This window comes from Rosa chinensis, chromosome 2 (genome assembly GCF_002994745.2).
Source record: "Rosa chinensis cultivar Old Blush chromosome 2, RchiOBHm-V2, whole genome shotgun sequence".
NCBI classification, from domain to species: domain Eukaryota; kingdom Viridiplantae; phylum Streptophyta; class Magnoliopsida; order Rosales; family Rosaceae; genus Rosa; species Rosa chinensis.
In genome coordinates, this window is record NC_037089.1 from 19,956,341 (window position 1) to 19,980,912 (window position 24,572).

General features: G+C 38.1%; 1 protein-coding gene across 6 annotated transcripts; it reads right to left on the bottom strand.

Moving 5' to 3' along the window:
* Positions 1-1,157: 1,157 nt before the first annotated feature.
* LOC112190808 (probable disease resistance protein At4g27220) lies at positions 1,158-17,752 on the bottom strand. 6 transcript variants are annotated; one of them, XM_024330298.2, is made up of 22 exons: positions 17,139-17,752; positions 13,807-16,151; positions 13,122-13,517; positions 12,383-12,988; positions 11,337-11,732; positions 10,608-11,213; positions 9,563-9,958; positions 9,367-9,420; positions 8,815-9,069; positions 7,362-8,216; positions 7,011-7,157; positions 6,801-6,890; positions 5,596-5,926; positions 5,431-5,470; positions 4,885-5,316; positions 4,657-4,777; positions 4,304-4,353; positions 3,393-3,498; positions 2,443-2,529; positions 2,268-2,363; positions 2,065-2,179; positions 1,158-1,665 (listed from the first exon to the last, which is right to left on the bottom strand). In XM_024330298.2, exons 2-11 carry the CDS (start codon positions 16,147-16,149, stop codon positions 7,155-7,157), a joined length of 5,910 nt encoding a protein of 1,969 aa, XP_024186066.1. In that variant the 5' UTR covers positions 16,150-16,151; positions 17,139-17,752; the 3' UTR covers positions 1,158-1,665; positions 2,065-2,179; positions 2,268-2,363; positions 2,443-2,529; positions 3,393-3,498; positions 4,304-4,353; positions 4,657-4,777; positions 4,885-5,316; positions 5,431-5,470; positions 5,596-5,926; positions 6,801-6,890; positions 7,011-7,154. The 6 variants fall into 6 exon arrangements, with proteins under 6 accessions (XP_024186066.1, XP_024186060.1, XP_024186063.1 ...); XM_024330292.2 differs by having other exon boundaries at positions 8,815-9,420; XM_024330295.2 differs by having other exon boundaries at positions 2,443-2,547; positions 8,815-9,420.
* Positions 17,753-24,572: the final 6,820 nt, after the last annotated feature.

Here is a 24,572-nt window from a genome sequence, read left to right on the forward strand (position 1 = left end):
TATCACTGCGCTCTCCGAGACACATTAACTTCTTTCTCCATCATCACCACTCATTGATAGGTACTATCCTCTTCGTTCCGATTCGATGGATTCAAAGAGTAGCACCAGTGTGTGCTATTGCGGAGGCTTCCCGGTTGAGGTGGAACCCAAGGCCCCAATGACTAGTACTGCTTCACAAAACATTACCACAAGCAGTGGGACGAATATTCCGATGTGCAAAAAGCTTGACGAGTTGGGAGGCTGGCTCGTTGACAGAGTGATAGCAGCTTTCTTTGGGTCTCTGCAGCGCTGCTCTTGTATTCACATCGATACCAAAGACGACACTGATCATGATCCTATTTACATGCCTCTTAGTAATGCCAAAAACGAAGATACCGACATAGAAATCCCAATAGCTACTGGTATGTGAAAGATATTCCAATATGGTTTGTGCTGGTAATCCATGACATATATACATATACACTAACATGATACATGTTTATGTATTCGATCATCGACCTTGTACTCTGTCATGCATTGCACAATTTAGTGAATGGCAAATTCAAGTACCAAATATATATTCCAGAAACTATGAGCTGCGGATCATCAGTTGTGTGGTGGTTTTTGTTTTCTCTCCCAATTAATTTCTTCTTGCATCCATGATTTACAGTTTATGTATTTATGAACTGATCAATCAAAAACCTGAAATCTTTTAACGAAGTTTAGCAAAATCTTGTTCACGTCCACTACCTTAAATGATGATGAATCTTGCATAAGAAGAAAGTGACCAGCTTGAAAAAAAGTTTTCGGTCTCCTCACATTTGGAATAATCTAGCTTTATTCTCACAACGTACTCAATACAGAACTTCTAATGCACGTAAATTCTTTCAACGTGTAATTGTAACTCTCTTAAAAGTCTGTCTCGTTTTTTCTTTCCTTGTTCTTTTGTTTTGCATGTTTTTGTATTGATAAAACAATCATGCTTACTCAAATAATGAACACCATTTGCTTAATGTAAATTTGAAATGTGGCAATGCATGCACAAAACAAATGAAACTAGTATTTTTCGAAAACACTTGGTACACGTACCATAACCAACGCACACTTGGTGCTCAATCTTCAACACCTCTATCATAACCAACACGTACTTGCATCCATGATATATAGATTACGTAATATTTATGAACCGATCAATATCGAATCAAATACATGAAATCTTTTAACGAGGTTCAACAAAATCTTGTCTACATACACGACAGTAAGTGATAATGAATCACTAAATAAGAAGAAAATTACAATTTGAATAGCGTTTTTGTTCTTCTCACATTTGGAATAATCTAGCTCTATTCTCACAAGCCTATACTTAATACATAACTTTCAGAGTACATCCATTCTCTCAACTTGTAACTCTCCCTGCTTCTTCTTCTTCTTCTTCTTCTTGTTGCTGCTGTTGTTGTTATAATTCAAAGCACTCTTACACGAATGATAACACAATTCCATAACGAAAAATTCGGAATGAGGGCTTGAGGCGATGCAGATATAAACAAATGAAACGTGCGTTATTTGACTTGGTGCGGATGCCATACCCGGCCCAACACAGTCGGTGCACAATCTTGAACATCCCTACTTGGACAGACAAGTGCATGCTCAGGTACGCCCTCTGGGGTGAGGCCGCAGCTTGCAAGCCTAGCAATATTTGTTTCCGCAGTTAGCATGTAAACTAGATTAAGATCAATAAAGTATGCCATTAATAAGATTTCAGTGAAGCAGTTTTAAACCATAGAAAGCATACAGATGTTAAGGTTATAAAATCATATATGTATCCCATCCACATGTTCCTGTAAAAACAGCTGACCAAGAGCATATCTTCATTTCAAGAGAATTGTCCCACTCTCCCACAGAAAATCTTAGCTTCTTTTACAATATGAAATCTATATATAGATCTTGGTCAATTTTGAGACTTTTCTGTATAAATCATTTTATAACATTCTGACTAAAAGCAGTATTAGGGAAAATGAAATACTGGATTTCAAATCCTACCCAAAAAAAAAAAATTATAAAAAAAAAACTAAAAAAGGGTTTTACCAGAAACATGGTTAGGACCAGATTTTTATTGCTGGGCAGCCATCTTCATCCACCAATTATTCAGACCAAATCATGAAACAGGTGCTACCTTATGAGAATTTTATCAGCAACTTCTCTGCATTCAATTGTCAAAACTTTAAGAAAAGCAAACGTAAGAGAACAATGATGACAGATACAACAAACAAATTCAAATGGGATCTTACAGATGGAACCCATCGTCCTTGCCAAATTCGCGGAAGATGAAATGCTCTCATAAAATGAAAATCGTTTAGATATGAAAACACAATTCAAGTACCTACCTGGGAATATAAGAAACAACCATAGTAAGACCAAATAAAGAAACAAATTAAGAATACATACAAAAGCTTCAGTTCTAACCTTCAGATCTGATCATCTTGTGATCACATTATTCCCCAAATCCAGATTCTCGAGTCTCTTATTATGAGCCAACTCAGCAGGGAGACCCTGAACCAAACACATTCACTATCCGAATTACTAATATCATTTCTATAAAAAATTATTAAAAAAAATAGAAAATCTCATATACACTGCATTCAGTGCATTGTAATTTATACAAAAGCCAAATATAAGTTCAGTAAACATTAAATGATTGCTCTTCAACACTTATTACTCAAAGTTTTATCGAGTACAAATTCAAATGAAGTAATATCTAACATGGAGAGTAAGCATAAATTCTCCAAATTAAAAAATGACAGTCGACAATTTCTCTGGTTCCAAGTGAATGAATAGAAAACATTTTTTTTAGTCCATTCAAAACAGAATCCTATACCAAGTTTCATTAGTTTTTTTTTTTTGATGAAAACTTTTCATTAGTTAATAATGAATGGATCAATTTTTCCTAGTAGGCAATAATTGAATAAATTTATCCAATCAACAACAATTAAATGGTTGATTGCTTACATCATGATCAATATTATATAGATTGAGAAATTATGACCAGAATGAAAGATGTGGTTGGAGTGAGAGAAATAGATTAATATGAAATCACCGTTTTACAGTGCCAAGCTATAGAAATTTTGCGCTGGTTAGCTGAACTAAGCATTCAATAACAGCGTTAAAATCAGATTGATTTTCACCCAATTTAACTTTGATCATAAACTATAGCTGATGTTTGATCAATGAGGTGAAAACCCTGTTATTGAAATCATTTTATAGCCTAACAAATTATTAGATAGTTTGAACAGCTGAGACATGCTAAAATGTGGAACCCAGAACGATTATATTAGTAAGGAAAAAGGAATCATAGGTCTATAGAGAAAAAGGAAGAAAACAATGACTGAATGTTTCGTGACCTAATCAAAAGATACCTTGATCCAACACTGTTCTTTGTTGAAAGAGTCTGGGCTTGTTATATTATATACAATGACTGGCACTGCTGCACCTTGATAATAAAGAGGGGCCAATGCAGAGTACCTGAATAGGAAACAATCAATATTCTCTAGTGAAAGCAGTGCATTAGAAGAGCAGTATCCAAGGATGAGTAAGGAGGGGGAAGGTGGATGCCTTAGAAACAAAAACACCTGATGACATATTTTGCCAATGATACTTTTCTTGACACAATTACTATCGAAACTTAATTTACATTCTGAAAACGAAAAATGGAATGAACATATCGCAAATCGAAGAGAAAATTATAACAACAGAAAGGAAATTTTGGTTAAGCAAATTGAAAGAAAACATAATTCATGATGAGATTGCAGCAACATATAAGCTTTTTTGCATATATTCAGATTGCAGGACTGCTTTCGGTGTAATTTTGGTTAAGCAAAGGACCTAAAACCCATGCGAACCTCAAGTAGGGTAAATCGCACGCCAAGGTTGTTATGTCCATAAGCTTATAACAAAGAAAGGGTTGCGAGGGCACTAATATGTTTCGCGGGATGGCTCAATATATCCTGGTATTGCTTTTTCTCTATACTTTGTCCTCAGTAAGATCTTTGGTATGCAAGGCATTGTAATTTTCACTAAGAATTCTTAGAATTCCGTCAACTAAGATGCATTGGCAATTTGACCTTTGGTACTGAATAGAACTCTAGGCTCTGTTCTCACTGAGATAATTGGCATGTAGATATACCAATGTCAATAACAAATCTTAGAATCCAGATGCAGTAGCATTAAGTGATAAATGAAATTCTACAAAAAAAGGTGAAACAATGGAAAACAATAGTGTCAGTCCAACAAAAAAAAAATTGACATTTCAGGAATCAGCGGAACTTACTCAATTTTGAAGTAGTTGACATATCGGTCAAATCCAACAACAGCTCCAACCTATAAGACAATGAATAGACAGAGTTATCAATATTAGAAGTTGAGGCCAAGAAAAAACAAATATTATTATTATGTTCAAGGCTCCAAGGGAATGTAGATGAGAAACTTCTTACTTCTCCTGAGATGACCATTTTTTTTTTTTTGCACCTATTCCTCTCTTGGTCATATGCATGTCTATCAAGTCATGATTCTCATACGATGACATGTCCCATCTCAAAATCAAAATCCACAGGGTTTGACATTCACATGACTTTCAGCACAAACAGACAAAAGTAACCCAAAAAAAAACAAATGAAAGCATACCTTGAACAGCGAGGATCTCATCCACAACCACGGCCACCTTATTGAAATGTTCATATTGCCTATTCCCAAGACCAAATACTCCGCATTGAATATTTTGAAGCCATGCTTCTTTCTCTTTATCCTATAACCGTCACCATAGTTGCCATATAAGAAAAAGCACTCACATATTGGTCTAAAATATAACCCACAACCACACCAATACATTAATAAAATTTCAATGAAACTTACCTCTGTAAACCACTTGTAAAATCTAGCAGCATTATCCGTCAGCTCACCATCACCATATCTGCATTCAGCAGTACCGATTTGCGTGCCGAAGAAGATTGTGACCTTCTTACTTCCATCGTCAAGCTCCGGCTCAGGCTCCGTGATGATCAACGGCTTAAGAGGTTGGACAACCCTGGGCTTCTGAGCACTTGATCGCCGCCACACAAAAACAACGACGCAGCTGATTAAAACGGCAATTGAGGTAGTGAGGATCTTGACGAACTCGTGATTGTCACCTTCTCCATTCACAGGTGCTTCATGATGATGATGTTCAGGTTGAGAAGAAGATTTCGGCTTTTCATTCTTGGAGCTGTCTTCTATCTTCAAAAGCACTTTATCTTCTTCTTTTTGCTTGATTGCTTCCTCGGAAATATCAACAGCTTCTTCATCCGTCTGCAAATCAAAATCCAATAAATTCCAAGTAAAATGCATCCCAATGTCATTTTGAAGAAACTGAAAATGTGGATGACAAAAAAAACAAAAAACTGTATTTGTTTTCGTTCTAACCTTGTTTTACTAGATTAGTAACAGAGCCTGAAATTCGAAGCTGTTGAAAAACAAAAACATGTATTATGATTGAGAACACAATTACAGGTATGGATTATACATATCGAAAAATTGAGTAATTGATGTACAAAGATAAAACTGAATAATGTGAAAGTGAAATTTTACCAAGCTTTTGTTGAGACTGATTGTGATGGATAAGCTTGAAATTGCCTAACAGTTGGCGTTTATATTGCTGGAGACTTCTTGAAGTGAAAAAGTGATGGAGATATCAGTTATATACCGAAGGATTCAGGGCAAAAGTGTAATCACAAACTTAATCCCTTTTGAACACTGTTTGTCTGTGATCTAGAATCATCTTTAGTTCATTAGTTTTTGTTGGAGCTTCTTCTTCTTCCTCTTCCTCTTCATCTTCATACTCATCTCCTTCCTCCTCATACCCATATCCATCCCCCTCGGACTCATAATCATCATATTCCTCAACTGGTCGATTGAATCTCTAAACGAAAACAAAAAAACCACCACCAGTAAATACTGAATTTATCAAACAAAAACCATAATAACTGGCATATAAACAATGATCAAATAGCCAAAGATTGAAACTTTTCTTGCCTATGTATCATATCCCCGCATTTCTAGTCCAAATCAATAATTACAAATTCTGGGTAACCTGGAAATTGCCAAGAACTTAAAATCAAACCTTAAAAATCACTAATTTCCATCGATTCAATGCACAATCTCCAAATTAAAAACAAACAACAAAAATAAAAAACCAGATTCAACCTATAAACAATTCAATTGTGCATACCTAGCTAACACAAACGGAAGATTAGTGATGGTTCTAGGGCATGACAACAAGTAGTACAACTTTAACAGAGCAGTCAACAGGGATTAAATACTGTAGCCTAACTGTGTTTGGCAATATGTACATAAACACCAAGGCTTAGTAAAAATCACACATGCCATACAAATTCTGCACATTCCTGTGTAACACTCACACATGCCATACATTAACAGTAAACTTCTCATCAAGTTCTTCAATTAGAGTATAATAAATATATACACGAAATTGTAAACCAACTAACCTACATGCCAGAAAATGTCCAATATTGACTAAAAAGAAAACGCTAAAGAATATTTGGTTGGTTTCTGCAGAACCCCAACAATTTGTCTTATTTTTCTAAAAATTTGTTGTTCATTACTATAACTTGGTAAAGCAAATATCGAGAAATCAGAGCCTGAGTTATGAGATTAATATATTGATATTAGATCCTTTGGATTGAAGAAACCAAGCATATATAATCATGATGGAGCAAGAAATGAAAATATGATTGAGGATAGAAAGAATTGGAAAGAAGGAGATGGGGATTTACCTCAACTGATGAATTCCGTAATCGAGTGTGGGTTTGATCCCATGTTGATCTCCGAAGCAAATGAAGAAGATTGGACCAAAGTCGATCGATCTGTAGGAAACATATATACACGGCAGGGATTAAATCACATACCCATTACCTAAACAATGGAATAAAGCCCAACTGCATCCATCTAAATCAAGCACAACATCTATTTCAAAGAAAAGATACCTCAAAACAATAAACTGAGCAGCAGCAAGTTTTAGATTTTGAGCAGGAAATGTATCTCTATCTCTTTGGTTTTGGATTTCTATGTGAGGAGGGCGAGAGAAATTTGTAGATTCGAGTAGAGAGCAAGAGCGATTTGGATTGGGTTCACTGCGATTGGCGAGAGAAAGAGGAAAATGATCAAATGAATAATTTACATAAAAACTAAAAAACATTTCAATCTATGTGAAAAACGAGATGCAACAAGTTAAATAAATTGTTGTTCAAGTACACCTATGCTTGATAATGTAGTACGTAATATTGATTGTCTCTAGGGAGACGTAGTCTAAAGATGCTTGAAGAATAAAAGCTTACCGCATCACAAGCACTATCTTCGTCATCCTTCTTGTCATTACCATGACCATCATCATTAACCTCATTGTCGTCACCACCATCCTCATCATCAGCAGGAGCATCCTCAACATCTGTGTCGTAAGTGTCGTCATCTATCTTGCATCGGAATTCATCGTGGGAGAAAAGCTTCGATTTGAGGCGCCTGCTTATGCTTAAAGTTTCTAATGAAGGGAACTTGAGAATGCAATTTCCCGAGCACAAGCCTCGGAGATGTGGTACACCACTGAGTTGTAAATGTTTCAACTGGCTGAAAGCAAGCTCATCAACATCTTCCTCAGTTGCCACTATTACTTCCATTATTTTACAATATCTGATTTTCAATCTTGTGAGTTGCATTAAACTTCTAGCAATCCGATGAGATACTAAATATTTCAGTCCATCAAGATGGTCTACAGTCAACGATGTCAGATTCTGGAAGGATATTGTGGATGAATCTAGATTCTTTAATCTGGAACACCACCAAACCCAGAGTTTCTCCAATTTTGGGAAAACCGGAACTGCTGATTGAGAGCTCTCCTTCCCGATATGCATAAGTTCATCCATATCACTGATCGTCAATTTCTTTACTTGAATTTCCCCTCCACCATTTCCTGCATCCACAAATATTTCTCTGCAAGGATCCTTGTCTCCCATGTCCATCACAATAAGTTTTTCAAGATTGTGTAATCCCTGAAGAAAAGCAGCGTGCTTGCAGAAGGTTGCGCCACGAACTTCAACCAATTTCACTTTGCTACAGACCTGTGCTGGGGGTGGACCACTCCACATCTCCATGGCCCCCAAGGTCAAAGTTTCCAAGCTGGGAAAGAGTGATGAACCCTGAAATTAACATTTCCAAAAAGCGTTAAGATGGGTAAGCGATATATAGCAACAAATTAACACACAAGTGAAACCTAAACGCAAAAACATTGTGTTGAGAACGTTAAATGTATTTCAAATTGGAGCAACATATTAGGGGGTTTTGCTCTCACATCACCTAATACAATTTGCCCACATGTCAATGGTTGGATAAACTTTAATATTTATAAACTCTTTCACAATTAATACCTCAATTTTCTAATATTAAACAACAGTCCTTTCAAAAAAAAAATAAAAAAAACCGTTTACGTGCTAAACTCACCTCCTCATGTGTTGGAAACAACGGTTCACATGTTAGACACGTTGTATTAGATGACGTTGAGAGAAAGTGATAGTGAGGAATTCATACTTGTCTAACCATACCATAAACAAAAATAATCTATCTTCACATATATTAGTTGATGTTGAGAATGTGTAGCTGTAAGACATTCACACATGGCTAATCATACCATCACTCAAAACCAATTGACCATGAGTCATAAACCCTCATAACTCTCCAATGTGAGACACAATTCACATCATCAACACATTTTCCATGCAAGGTAAAAATTATACTCACCTTCTCAATTAAAATGAGAGGTTGTTCGATTGGATTAGAGTGAGAGGCAGACTCTTGTTTTTCTTGATAGACTGAAAGTTCCCCGGCTATAATCTTTACTTCACCACATTCATCCACATTCAGCTTTTGGAGTGAAGACCACTGTGAAACATGCGTCCCTGGATAGATGCTCCTGAATTGGGGCATGTTGCAAAGCTGCAATTCTGTTACTTTTGGAAACACAAACTTTGGCACCATTTCCAGCTGCTCTTCTGTCTGAAAAATGTATTTCAATTTATCAGAGCGTTGTATGCTAAAATATTCTAGATTGGGACAGCAGTTGAAAGTTTTCAACTCTTTGGTTGATGGGTCATGTGTTTCTTTAAATTTTAGTCCTCCGCATTTGAATACCACTTCTAGTGACGGGCAGGACGACACACTCAAGGTTTTTAGAGCATCTAATCTTTCCGTGATAAAAGGCACAAAGAGATTTATTAAACTGCTGCATTTCCAAACTTCAACATCTTTAAGTCTCGAAAAAGAGTCTGGAGCAAGTTGGTTTTGCCATACTACCTCCAACTTAGGTAGCTTTGCGAGCCGTAATATCTCCAAGCTAGGAAATGTTACCTGCATTAATTACATGCACATTGAACTTAATTATGGCCTCAATTAATTAATTAATTAAGAAACGTTAACTCTCTTATTATTTTAGTAGACAAATTGAAAATCAATAACAAAATAAAGAAAATTAGAGTTATAAGTTGTGCACCTTTTCATCAAAAAGAAAGTAATGTACAACATTGTCAACACCTAGGTGATCCTTCGAGTCTCCATCTTCAATTTCTTTCGTGATTGTAGTACTTTTACTCTGACCATTAGATATGAGTGCCTCCTCTAATGATGAAAATCCAACATAACTTCCTGAGCAGAATCCAACCAAGCTTGGAAGCTCTCTTAATGTCAGAGATTCTAGTTTAGAGAACATGTTAACTATATTGTTTTCTTCGTCGTCTTCTTGTGTGGATACTATCACCACCATGCTTCTACATCGACTTATGGTGAGAGTTTTGAGTTGAATTAGACTTCTGGCCATTGAAGACGAGAACAAGAATTTTATACCATCACAGTCAGTCACTTCCAAGGTTGTTAAACTGGAAAACACAAACTGTAGTACAAGTGAATTAGTTCTCATATGCATACATGTACATATTTAATAAAGAAGACACAATGGTTTTCAATTTTCCACAACATGGTCGGCCCAATGTAATTATGTTCACTTTTCAACAAAGAAGGAGCAATACTTTTAAATTGACCAAATCGGAGAACATACTAGGCGGTTTTGGTCTCACATCACCTAAAACAATTTGTCCACATGTCAATGGTTGAAAAACCTAAATATTTATAAACTCTATCACAATTAATACCTCAATTTCCTAATGTTAAACAATGGTCCAGTAAAAAAAAATAAATAAATAAAAAAAACAACAACAACAACAGTCCACACATGCTAAACACACCTCCTCATGTGTGGGAAACTTCAAGCCAAATACGTAGACACTTTGTATTAGATGACATTGAGAGAGAGTGATAGTGAGGAATTCACACTTGTCTAACCATACCATAAATAAAAATAATCTATCTTTACATATATTAGTTGATGTTGAGAATGTGTAGTTATAAGACATTCACACATGGCTAATCATACCATCACTCAAAACCAATTGACCATCTGTCACAAACCCTCATAACTCTCTAATGTGAGACACAATTCACATCATCAACACATTTTCCATGCAAGGTAAAAATATACTCACCTTCTCAATTAAAATGAGAGGTTGTTCGATTGGATTAGAGTGAGAGGCAAACTCTTGTTTTTCTTGATAGACTGAAAGCTCCCCGGCTATAATCTTTACTTCACCACATTCATCCACATTCAGCTTTTGGAGTGAAGGCCACTGTGAAACATGCGTCCCTGGATAGATGCTCTTGAACTGGGGCAGGTTGCAAAGCTGCAATTCTGTTACTTTTGGAAACACAAACTTTGGCACCATTTCCAGCCTCTCTTCTGTCTGACAAATGTATTTCAATTTATCAGAGCGTTGTATGCTAAAATATTCTAGATTGGGACAGCAGTTGAAATTTTTCAACTCTTTGGTTGATGGGTCATGTGTTTCTTTAAATTTTAGTCCTCCGCATTTGAATACCACTTCTAGTGACGGGCAGGACGACACCCTCAAGGTTTTTAGAGCATCTAATCTTTCCGTGATAAAAGGTACAAAGAGATTTATTAAACTGGGGCAACTGTCAACTCTAACTTCTCTAATCCTGCAAAAAGAGTCTGGAGCAAGTTGGTTTTGCCATACTGCCTCCAACTTAGGTAGCTTTTCGAACCGTAATATCTCCAAGCTAGGAAATGTTACCTGCATTAATTACATGCACATTGAACTTAATTATGGCCTCAACTAATTAAATAAGTAACGTCTTTTAGTAGACAAATTGAAAATGAATAATAAATAAGAAAATTAGAGTTATAAGTTGTGCACCTTTTCATCAAAAAGAAGGTAACGTACAGCATTGTCAACACCTAGGTGATCCTTCGAGTCTCCATCTTCAATTTCTTTCGTAATTGTAGTACTTTTACTCTGACCATTAGATATGAGTGCCTCCTCTAATGATGAAAATCCAGCATAACTTCTTGAGTAGAATCCAACCAAGTTTGGAAGCTCTTTTAGTGTCAAAGATTCTAGTCTAGAAAACATGTTAACTATATTGTTTTCTTCGTCGTCTTCTTGTGTGGATACTATCACCACCATGCTTCTACAATTACGTATCTCGAGAGTTTTGAGTTGAACTAGACTTTTGGCCATTGAAGACGAGAACAAGAATTTTATACCATGACATTCAGCCACATTCAAGGTTGTTAAACTGGAAAACACAACCTGTAGTACAAGTGGATTAGTTCTCATATGCATACATGTACATATGTAATAAAGAAGACACAAGGGTTTTCAATTTTCGATAAGGTGGTCGGCCCAATGTAATTAAGTTCACTTTTCAACAAAGAAGGAGCAATACTTTTAAATTGACCAAATTGGAGAAACATACTAGGCGGTTTTGGTCTCACATCACCTAAAACAATTTGTCCACATGTCAATGGTTGAAAAACCTAAATATTTATAAACTCTATCACAATTAATACCTCAATTTCCTAATGTTAAACAATGGTCCAGTAATAAAAAAAAAAAAAAAAAAAAAAACAACAACAACAACAGTCCACACATGCTAAACGCACCTCCTCATGTGTGGGAAACTTCAAGCCAAATACGTAGACACTTTGTATTAGATGACATTGAGAGAGAGTGATAGTGAGGAATTCATACTTGTCTAACCATACCATAAATAAAAATAATCTATCTTCACATATATTAGTTGATGTTGAGAATGTGTAGCTGTAAGACATTCACACATGGCTAATCATACCATCACTCAAAACCAATTGACCATCAGTCATAAACCCTCATAACTCTCTAATGTGAGACACAATTCACATCATCAACACATTTTCCATGCAAGGTAAAATTATACTCACCTTCTCAATTAAAATGAGAGGTTGTTCGATTGGATTAGAGTGAGAGGCAGACTCTTGTTTTTCTTGAGAGACTGAAAGTTCCCCGGCTATAATCTTTACTTCACCACATTCATCCACATCCAGCTCTTGGAGTGAAGACCACTGTGAAACATGCGTCCCTGGATAGATGCTCTTGAATTGGGGCAGGTTGCAAAGCTGCAATTCTGTTACTTTTGGGAACACAAACTCTCGCGCTGTTTCCAGCCTCTCTTCCTTCTGAAAAATGTATTTCAGTTTGTCAGAGTGTCGTATGTCAAAATATTCTAGATTGGGACAGCAGTTGAAAGTTTTCAACTCTTTGGTTGATGGGTTATGTGTTTCTTTAAATTTTAGTCCTCCGCATTTGAATACCACTTCTAGTGACGGGCAGGACCACACCATCAAGGTTTTTAGAACATCTAATCTTTCCGTGATAAAAGGCACAAAGAGATTTATTAAACTGGGGCAACTGTCAACTCTAACTTCTCTAATCCTGCAGAAAGAGTCTGGAGCAAGTTGGTTTTGCCATACTGCCTCCAACTTAGGTAGCTTTTCGAGACGTAATATCTCCAAGCTAGGAAATGTTACCTGCATTAATTACATGCACATTGAACTTAATTATGGCCTCAACTAATTAAATAAGAAACGTTTCTCTTATTATTTTAGTAGACGAATCGAAAATGAATAATAAATATGAAAATTAGAGTTATAAGTTGTGCACCTTTTCATCAAAAAGAAAGTAACGTACAGCATTGTCAACACCTAGGTGATCCTTCGAGTCTCCATCTTCAATTTCTTTCGTAATTGTAGTACTTTTACCCTGACCATTAGATATGAGTACCTCCTCTAATGCTGAAAATTCAGCATAACTTCCTAAGCAGAATCTAACCAAGCTTGGAAGCTCTTCTAGTGTCAGAGATTCTAGTTTAGAGAACATGTTAACTATATTATTTTCTTTGTCGTTTTCTTGTGTGGATACTATTTCCACCATGTTTGTACATCCACTTATATTGAGAGTTCTGAGTTGAACTAGACTTCTGGCCATTGAAGACGAGAACAAGAATTTTATACCATCACAGTCAGTTACTTCCAAGGTTGTTAAACTGGAAATCACATCCTGTAGTACAAGTGGATTAGTTCTCATATGTATACATATACATATTTAACAAAGAAGAGACAATGGTTTTCAATTTCAACAAAGTGGTGGGCCCAATGTAATTATGTTCACTTTTCAACAAAGAAGCAGCAATACTTTTGAACTGACCAAACAATAAATTACTTATGTTATCACTTTCGTTTTTCAACGCTTTTAATAAGGATATGGACAACAAATTGAAATAGAACATTTAATTTGGTTTAACATTTAGAATAAAACTCCATTACCAAAATAAAACAAACTACCGTACCTTCGAGTTAATGATGTATGTAGTATCTAGATTCCTGAGTTGAAGATGCTTTAATTGCCGAAAATTGTCGCCTTCTAATCGATAGGCAATTTCATTAACATTCGCTCCCCCTTGTAAAGTCAGATATTCAGATCCCTTCACCAACATCTTTAGACCTTGGTCCAATTCGTCGCCAGTAGTGAACTGGAGTTTCAACGTATTCATGCTCCTTCCTTCCGAATAGTGATCGCCAATACGTATATAGAATCTTTCTAATTTATCGGAGAACAAGTCCTTTGGAAGCATACCAGGATTTGAAATGTTTATTTCCAATGCAGTTAGTAGAGACAAGTGCTTCAGCTCCGAGAGACTAGCGTTACTTCTTTCACCTTCCTGTTCAGCCTCCCATTTGATAGAGCTGTTTCTCACTCTCAAGTCTTCTAGTCTTGTCAACCTTGATAAAACATTAGGTGCAATCACTTGAAGGAAAAAGCAACTGGTCAAATCCAACAATCGTAGACAAGTCAATTCTCCAATTTCTTTAGGCAGTTGTTTTATATTGGTGTATCCCAAGCTGAGAATTTCTAATTTCCTTAGCTCTCCAACTACAGCTATGTCTTCCATCTCGCATCGATCTAAACACAAAGCCTGAAGATTCTTCAAGAACCCAAGACATGCAAGATTCTTCACATTTATTAAACTCAACACTTTGAGTTTTTCCATGTTTGCAAAAAAACTGTTTGGGACTTGGAGTTGGTGCTCGTCTTCACAACGCAAATGGAACATTTCTAATTTCTGGCATTGTAAAGCTTCAGAAAGTTTTGGGAGACTACTGGATTTAATTGAGATCTTGCTGCACTTTCCAAATAAAACCTCATCTGTCCAATTTTTCAACTCAGCTCCGCATGCTACTGATAAGAATCGTCCGTCCCTAGATGCAATATTATCAGCCACATCAATTACAAGATCATGCATTCTGACAGCTGTGTCACTATTAGTGTCTAGCAAAAGACAAAAACCTTTCAGCTTTTTAACCAGTGAAAGCAACAAATCTCGTGCTTCTTCCACTGTATCAACGTTTTTAAGCAAACCCAACCCCATTGCAAGTTTCAACAAGTCCTCAAGCCAGATGGAGTTATTCCGTGCAATAACACCGCATAGCAAGAACAACGGCTTCAGCCCCTCATCATCCAATCGATCATAACTCCACTCTAGAGCCAAGAATGCTTGTTCCGCCGATCCTTCCTTCTCAAACTTTTTAAGGCGTTTGAGAGCATTTCTCCACTCGGGTAGAGTACTTTCTTTCAAAGCACTTGCAACGGTGACAACTAAAATTGGCAAACCACCACATCTATTGGCTACTTGGGCTGCTATAGTTCGAATACGTTGATCTTTAACAACTTCACCGGCCTTGCTTTCGAATAACTGCCAACATTCGTTTTCCTCCAAGTTGACAAGCTGAAAATTTTTCTGTGTACCCATCTTACTGGATAATACTTCTTGTATTCTAGAAGTCAGCAATACTTTACAAGTTGACACATCGGGAAGCCCCACGGCTTTCAACTCAACATAACTCCAAATATCATCCAAAACTATCAGAGTATTCTTGTTTGATATCCTACCACAAATCCGACGTGCTTTGTCAGCTATAGATCGACTTTCCAGAGCATTGGAATCCATATCTAGCTTTTCAGCAATTTCTTTTTGAATTCTTCCAATGTCTGGATTTTCTTTCACATCTCGAACCATAACCACATCATCAAATAGTTTATCTTCCATAACTCGCCTAATAACTTCTTCCAGCAGTGTGGTCTTCCCCACCCCTCCAATACCATACACCCCAATCTTGTTGGTATCAGGATTGCTCAATTCATGTATAATCCCCTTTATAGTTAAGTCCCTAGATTCGAATGCCTCATAATCTTTGGTAGACATGAGAAATACCTCTTCAGCAGGACCACCACATGAAATACTGGGAAAAACTCCTTTTCCATTCAACTCAACAACTACCTCCAACAACTTTATTGATTTCCTGCTTAGCTGATGACGGGTCAATAGATTAGGACAAAAACCAAGGAGACACTTCATCTTTGCTCTGTCATCATTCAATAATTCCTCTGCTTTTCCAGTGTTCTCATCAACTTTTTTCGTCCAGTGCTCGACATCAGGATGGATGTTTTCTCCTCTTCTCTTAGCTGCATCAATCTCATTCTGAACCCGCCCTCTGGTAGCCTTCAGTTCATCCACTCGAGTCTGTAGTGCATGAAGGTTGCTTTTGCAATGAATTATATATCCCCCCTGGCGTATAACTGGTCCAACTGCAAACTCGGCAGTTTTTCCAGCAACTGCAGTAGGAATCTCCATGTCTGTTGAATATATATGTTACGTCAGGACACTGAACTATAATTAATGATATTCACCATAAACGACAAATGAATACAAGGAAACTAGGCGAGGACTAAATCAAAAGCAGAGGACGGTGTTACCCTGTTAAGTCCAGTTGGTAATCTAAGAACTTTGGGTTTTCATTGATTACATGCTATTCTCTACGTAAAACAGAATTGAGGCCAAATATGATATGCTACCAGCTAAACAATTCTTCTTCATTTTTTTAATTTTTTAATTTTTTGGACAAGACCAGACGACCAATTAAACAATTTAGACGAATGGTCAACTGGTAAAGTGTGTGGGATATGAATTTCATAATGTATTAGACTTTTAAGTATTTAGAGATAGTTTGCCGTATTGAGAAAATCATGAAGTTCTAGGTCTTGAGATCATGGATTTAGTTTACTCCCTGTTATTTTTACAGGTAAATCAATTATTGACTTCAGAGGATTACTATGATTTGAGATCTTGTTTTGCTCATCAAGGCGTTTGCTATAGAATTCACCAGTGTTTGGGAAATTTGGAACTTTTCTGCTATGGTCTGTGATCTAGGTAGGGAAGCCTATAAAGAATATCAGACCAAGAAATATAAAGAACTTGCATCGTTTAATTTGGTTTATAGTGAAGTTGGTTACTTGCTAATTGGAAAACAATCCCTGGAGGAACGGGAATAAGCTTAAAGAAGTGAGAGTTTCGAATCTGTATGAAAAAAGGATTGTTAAAGTAAGCAATGTTTACTCAATTATTAATAGTAATCAGTTATTGAACAGTAATCATGCACCGAATTTGGTTTTGGAACAAATAGAGGTTGAACCCGGTATTATACTGCAAAAACTTGCAAACTTAATCGGATGACTTGAATCAAAAGAAGAAAATTTTGAGATTGAACCCAACCATACATCCAACTTTCAGATCGAAATCAAATTATTTTTAGGAAAACGAAGAAGAAAGCAGAGAGGATGTACCTTCTGCCGGTTCCACTGGTCGGGGCACGTAAACTAAATGACACTGTTTTGTCTTGAAGAAGCTGGTCCAAGAAGGTTTGGAGCACTGCAACCAGTCTCTATACCCGTCAAAGAAATGGATTCTGATCCTCCGGATACTGAAGCCCGGATCTCTTCAATTTGGCTTGCTAAGAGTGAAGCAGTTTCTTTAATTCATATATGTCTCTCTAGTCAAGGAAAATACACTTGCAGAAATCCAGAGCATTCAAGCAAAAGTGAAGTAGCTTCTTTATCTTTGGGATCTTCAGGAAATAAGTTAAAAAAATAAAATAAGAAAATGAAGTTCAAATAGCACAATCAAATGAAGTGACAAAGTAAAACCAGGAAATATGTCTCTTTTTTTTTTTTTTTCCTTTTCCGTTTTTGATAAAAGAAGTTGAACCAAATTAAAGAGCTCCGAAAGACAAGATTGCTGCAATATTAATGAAAGTAAAACCAAAGAAGCTTGCTTCAGCAAAGAAGTTGAAACTGTTGAGAAAAGAAATGAACTCAGTGAGCGAATATCTCAATTCGTTTCAGGAATGAAAGAGGAGCAAAGACTATGATGAAGATAAACAAAATATGAAAGACTGAATGCAAGTGTCAAGGTTTGAATGGTAGATCACCATAATGTCCACATGGAAGAGAAAAGACAACCGTGCCAGCTTTTTTTCTTTTTCTTTTGGAAAGTAAGCCAGTTCTTTATAATTTAGAAAGTAAGAGATCATCTCACGTGTTTCATACAGTGGATCATGATTTGACTCATTCATTTTGTAAATTATGGTGTAGATAAATTTATATTTGTGGAGTGCTGATCACATGGTCAGCAGCTGACCATGGATTTTCTGGTAACTGACCGTCCGATTGAGATCGGACGGTTGACAGCTAAGTAATGAGATTTAAGATGAGAGCTGTCAACCGTCCGATCTCAATCGGACGGTCAGTGACCAGAAAATCCATGGTCAGCTGCTGACCATGTGATCAGGACCGTATATTTGTGATAGAGGGACAACATTACATTTTATGGGAATGATCCCATTTTAGAGCTTCTAGCCTAGTATGATAATGGTAATGGTTAGTTTTTTCATTCGGGTTTGATGATGGGATGTTGATCATCAGAAATCACAACCAGCATAATCTCGCCTAATCTCATGTTGTTTGTTTTAGAGCTTCTAGCCTAGTATCATAATGGTAATGGTTAGTTTTTTCATTCGAGTTTGATGATGGGATGTTGATCATCAGAAATCACAACCAGCATAATCTCGCCTAATCTCATGTTGTTTGTTTTAGAGCTTCTAGCCTAGTATGATAATGGTAATGGTTAGTTTTTTCATTCGGGTTTGATGATGGGATGTTGATCATCAGAAATCACAACCAGCATAATCTCGCCTAATCTCATGTTGTATTTTACTCCTACCCTCATGATGACTCTAACCCAGGACCTGGATCCTAAATAGTAGGCGCTCTAACCACTGAGCTAACACCACTTCGTCACTGAAAGTTTTCTTTTCATTCAACATGCTTTAATCGGGTCGCATGCATGAGTTTAAAAATTTGGTTCGCGGAATTAAAGGTTTGAGAAAAAAAATTCAATCATTTCCTATGTCTAGTTTTTTTTATTATTTTTTTTATATTAAATTCTGCTTACTACCTTGTACCTTCAAGGGTTTATCAGTTCAGTCCCTACATTTCTAATTTCATCAAATCGATCTAATCCATCACTATTCCGTCAATTTTCGCTGTTAAAATGCTAACGAGGGACCTTTTCATAGGAAAAATTCCCAAACTACCTATCGGTGGCAGTCCACTGATGTGTTAGTGTTGTCAATATAGATGGGTAGTTTGAAAATTGATGGAGTGGTGATGGATTGAATCGATTTGATGAAATTGGAGAGTGCAAGGACTTTTCTGATTAAATTAGAAGTGCAGGGACTGAACTAATGAACCCTTGAAAGTACAAGGTAGTAAGCAGAACTTAGTCCTTTTTTTTTATCGAGGTCACACGATATCTTCAAATCTTCATAGGTCCAGGAGACTAATTCGTGCACGGGTGGTCATGTCAAAATGCTTCATCCCCCTGACCATAAGAATAGATTGGGATTTAAACTCCAATTAGTATCAGCGGGATTTGAACCCTGTACTTAAAGGCTCTTACTTACTCGACCACCTGTGGTGGTTATTTCCTATGTTTGGTTTGATCAAAGAAAGAAATGACTTTGCTTTAAGAAGGGAAAACATGGAAAATTGAATCCTCTCATCTTCCAAGTGATTTGTTTTCCCTCCTATTCTCTCAGCTAAACTTGCAAATTGACCAGATTTGGAGGGATCGACCTAAATCTGAATCTATTTAGTAATAAAAAATTTCAACCCGACCTGATCCGTTAACCAAGCGAATCGTTGATCACTCAATCCAAATCTGTATCCATCGGATTAAGGGATATCCAATCCACTAATCCGATCCATTTATAATAACAAATATTTTTAAATTTTAATATGTTTTAGAGAAACTGAATTTGAGAGGAATTTGCTGTGTATTCTCATTGATAATAGGGGCCTCTTTATATAGAGGATTACAATACATAGAATCTCAATCGTACAAGGAAAGTAATCGTACATTGAATAGGAATCTAGATCCTTCTAATTTAACCCTATTACCACTAGGTCAAGTAACCTAGAGTTTGGGCCAAACACAAATAGAGATATCCTTAAACACTCCCCCTTGTGTTGTCCAAACGTGGTGCTTCTCTCGTTGCCTCGTTAAAAACCTTGTCGAGTAACAAAAACCCAGTAGGACAAAAATAACCTCGGTCGAAGGGGAAAAAGAGCACAACACACCCTTCACGTTTCGAGCTGAACATGTAGACATCTTCCCCTGATGTCTGCGCCTCCCCCTGATGACTACGATCATGGGAGTTCAGATAATTTCCGCAAGCCAATTCTTGCCACATGTTTCTCGAACGTGGATTTGGGCAATGACTTAGTAAACAAGTCTGCCTCATTGTCCTCAGATCGAACCTGGTTTACTTTGATCTTGAGGAGCTTCTGCTGTTGCTGATTGTAGAAGAATTTAGGCGATATATGCTTGGTGTTGTCGCCTTTGATGTAGCCTTGCTTCATTTGTTCAATGCAAGCAGCATTATCCTCATAAATACTCGTTGGCTCATCTGTGGTAGACTTCAAACCACAATTACTTCGAATATGCGTAACTATGGATCGAAGCCATATACATTCACGAACTGCTTCGTGAAGAGCAATAATCTCTGCATGATTCGAAGAGGTGGCGACTAAGGTCTGCTTTGTAGACCTCCAAGATATCGCGGTTTTCCCATGGTGAAAACATAACCAGTTTGGGAGCGACCTTTGTGTGGGTCAGAGAGGTACCCATCATCAGCAAAACCTTCCAAAACACTTATATCGTTTTGGGATGGGGAGAGGGGACGTAGTCCACCATGTGTGGCGTCCCTGACACTTGATGGGTCCGAATCCATCTTCTCTCTGTAGGGATAGAACAAGCCCATATCGATCGTACCACTTAGGTATCGAAAGATATCTTTAACACCAGTCCAATGGCGTCGTGTAGGCGCAGAGCTATATCTAGCTAGCAAGTTCACAGCGAATGAGATATCCGGTCTTGTGCATTGTGCTAAGTACAATAATGCGCCTATTGCACTTAGGTAGGGCACTTCTGCCTTTAGCACTTCTTCATCGTCATCTTTTGGACGAAATTGATCTTTCTTTGGATCAAGACTACGGACGACCATTGGGGTGCTTGAAGGCTTAATTTTATCAGTGTTGAAACGCCTAAGCATCTTTTGGGTATAAGCTGATTGATGAATCATGATACTATCTCTACGGTGCTCAAGTTCTAAACCGAGGCAAAACCGTGTTTTCCCAAGATCTTTCATCTCAAACTCGGATTTCAAGTGTTCAGCGGTTTTCCTTAACTCTTTAAGGGTGCCAATTATGTTCATGTCATCAACATAAACCGCTACTATTGCAAATCCGGAACTTGTCCCTTTTATGAACACACATGGGCCTAGTTCATTGTTGACATATCCCTTTCCAATCAAGTAGTCACTTAGACCGTTATACCACATCCGTCCGGATTGTTTCAATCCATATAGTGAGCGTTTCAATCTAATTGCAAACGCGCTCCGTGGTTTAAAGCCACTTGATTTGGGTAACTGAATTCCGTCCGGAATCTTCATGTATATCTCTATATCTAGATCCCCATATAGATACACAGTAACCACATCCATAAGCTGCATGTTCAGTTTTTCGGAAACCACCAAACTGACAAGGTAGTGGAACGTTATGACGTCCATTACGGGAGAATAGGTCTCCTCGTAGTCGATTCCAGGGCGTTGTGAGAAACCTTGCGCCACAAGGCGAGCTTTGTACCTTACAATCTCGTTTTTCTCATTACGCTTTCTAACGAATACCCATTTGTGACAAACTGGTTTGGTGTTGAGCGGTATTGGCACAACTAGTCCGAATACCTTTCTTTTCGCTGGAGAATCAAGTTCTGCCTGGATCGCATCTTTCCACTTTGGCCAATCGGCTCTACGTTGGCATTCATCAACGGAGCGTGGTTCGATGTCATCGGTCTCAATAATCTCACGCGCCACTGAATACGCGAATACATCATCAATGATGATGGAGTTTCTTTCCCACGTCCCATGTACACTAGTGTAATTAACAGAGATCTCTACGTTCTCAGGGATAGGTTCTGACATTGAGGCGTCCCCCAATGATGTCTCTTGGACATAACCATAATCTGGAATATTGTCATGGGACGGATTTTGAGTATCGATGATCAAAGGATTTGTTTGTGCCTCGTTCGCTCTCTTTCTAGGGCGAGTATCCTTCGAACCAATTGGTCTACCGCGCTTTCTTGCGGGACCTGCGGCCATAGATGCCACATCATTGCCATGTTGGGCAATGGCGCCATCTCCTGGTGTCACAGGAGAGGCGTAATGTCCAGTATTTGGGACATCGATCCTTGCAGGCACGTTTGCAGCAGGTATGTGTGATCTCGTCACTTTGGCAACATCAGAAAACGCATCAGGCAGAGTGTCTGCTACGTTCTGGAGCTCGATTATTCTTCGCACTTCAAGTTCGGACTGTGCGGTACGGGGATCGAGATGAGACATAGTGGGGACAGACCACGACAATTCCTGTCGTTCCTGTTGAACATGTGTGTTCTTATCTCCCCCTAACGATGGGAAGACTGTCTCATCAAACTGACAATCCGCAAATCTAGCGGTGAAGAGATCGCCTGTCAAGGGTTCAAGGTAGCGGACGATCACTAGAGATTCATATCCAACATAAATGCCCATTCGTCGTTGTGGACCCATCTTAGTACACTGTGGCGGCGTAATAGGCACATAAATGGCACACCCAAAGATGCGTAAGTGCGAGATATCAGGCTCGTATCCAGTCACTAGCTGTAACACAGAGTAAGATTGGGTGGCAGTGGGTCGTAGACGAATTAGCGTCGCTGCATGCAATATTGCATATCCCCAAGCAGAAATAGGGAGATTGGTGCGCATAACCAATGTCCGTGCTATCATCTGTAGTCGTTTGATAGCGGCTTCTGCGAGACCATTTTGGGTATGAACATGGGGAACAAGATGCTCTACATCAATCCCCAGTGACATGCAATAGTCATCGAATGTTTTCGATGTAAACTCCCCAGCATTATCAAGTCGAATTGACTTAATAGGATGGTCAGGGTAGTGAGCCCGTAGACGGATAATCTGGGCGAGGAGTTTAGCATAAGCAGCATTTCGAGTGGACAGTAGCGCGACATGTGACCAGCGTGTCGATGCATCAACCAATACCATAAAGTATTTAAAAGGTCCGCATGGTGGTTGAATTGGTCCACAGATATCCCCTTGGATCCTCTGTAAGAACGGAATGAGTATTTTGGGATCCTTTGCGTAGGACGGTCTCGGTCCTAATTTCCCGAAGGAACAGGCTTTGCAGAAAGAGCGAGGGGCCTTAGAAGCAACCAATGAGGATTTTGGTTGGGCCTGAGCGTCTGTAGCGCTATTAGAAGCAAAGTGTGTGACTACATCTCCCATTATGGCGTTAGAGCCATGGAAATTGGGGTGTGTGGCGTCATGGCCACTAGGAGGAACAACCATGGCGTCATGCTCATGGTTGGCTCCATTAATGGCGTCACCACATGGGACTTGGGCGGCCCTATGGCGCCCCAAGACGGCTGCAGCTCCAGATGCTGCAATTGTTGCGGTCTTGCTAAGTCCTGGAATCAATTTTCGATTCTTGCTTCTTCTCACTCTGAAGAATGGATGTCCGTGTGAAGTCTTTAGTATACGGAGCATCATATCACGACCAGGATGTCCTAGTCTGTCATGCCAAAGCCAATATGTGTCTGAATCCAAGAGATCTTCTCTTATGACATTATTGGATTCAATAGGTCGAATTGTAGTGACATAAAGTCCACTAGATTGACACATAAGCTTCTCTAAGATGCGCTTTCTTCCGCAATCATTAGAGGCAATGCAAAGGAATTCTATTCCGTTCTCACTATGCGTTTCCGCATGGAATCCGTTGGCTCTAATATCTTTAAAGCTCAATAAGGTTCGATTCGCCTTAGGAGCGTAGAGAGCTTCAGTGACTTTAATCAAGGTGCCATTGGGCAAAAGGAATTGGGCCATTCCATGTCCTTGAACTAAACTTGATGGCCCAGCCATCGTAGTCACAGATGAATATGTAGGCAACATCTCCAAGAATAATTGCCTATGTCGTAGAATGGTGTGCGTAGTCGCACTATCCGCAAGACATTGAAGTTCATCCATTCCTAAAAGAAAAGCTCGTAATTAAAAAAGGAGTCATAAAGAAAAGAACTCAACTTTTATTAATAAGCCAAACGGAATTACATCATCGTTTCTTTAACCAAAGGAAATCTAATCCAATAAACTAGTGAATGCAAAACAATGGTAGTCGTCTAACTCCTTTCGGTAATTCCAATGTAAATGTGACCAGGTGAGTAGAGAGATGTCGGTGGAGCGAGGCTCACTTAAGTACCACTGATCTCAAAACCTTCCTAGGCATCACACTCACATTGCATGAGCCTACTTTGAAGAAAGACTAATAGCATTGGCATCTACTACAAAACTAATATGGCAATTGCCTACATCTCTTGGAAATAGAAAGACTTAATCAAAATCGCCAGTTTCTGGGTCTTGATCCTTGTAGTCTTTCACCCTTAGATCGAGATCTCCATCTTGATCTTCTTGTTCCATGTAATTTGCCTCCCTTGCTTCACGATACATCTTGTATGCGTTTGCAACGTTCTGGGATGCAGTACACTTCTTTGCCCAATGTCCACTTGATCCACATCTGAGACAAGCATCATTATGGTCAGATTCCCTTGATCGAGGCGTTCTG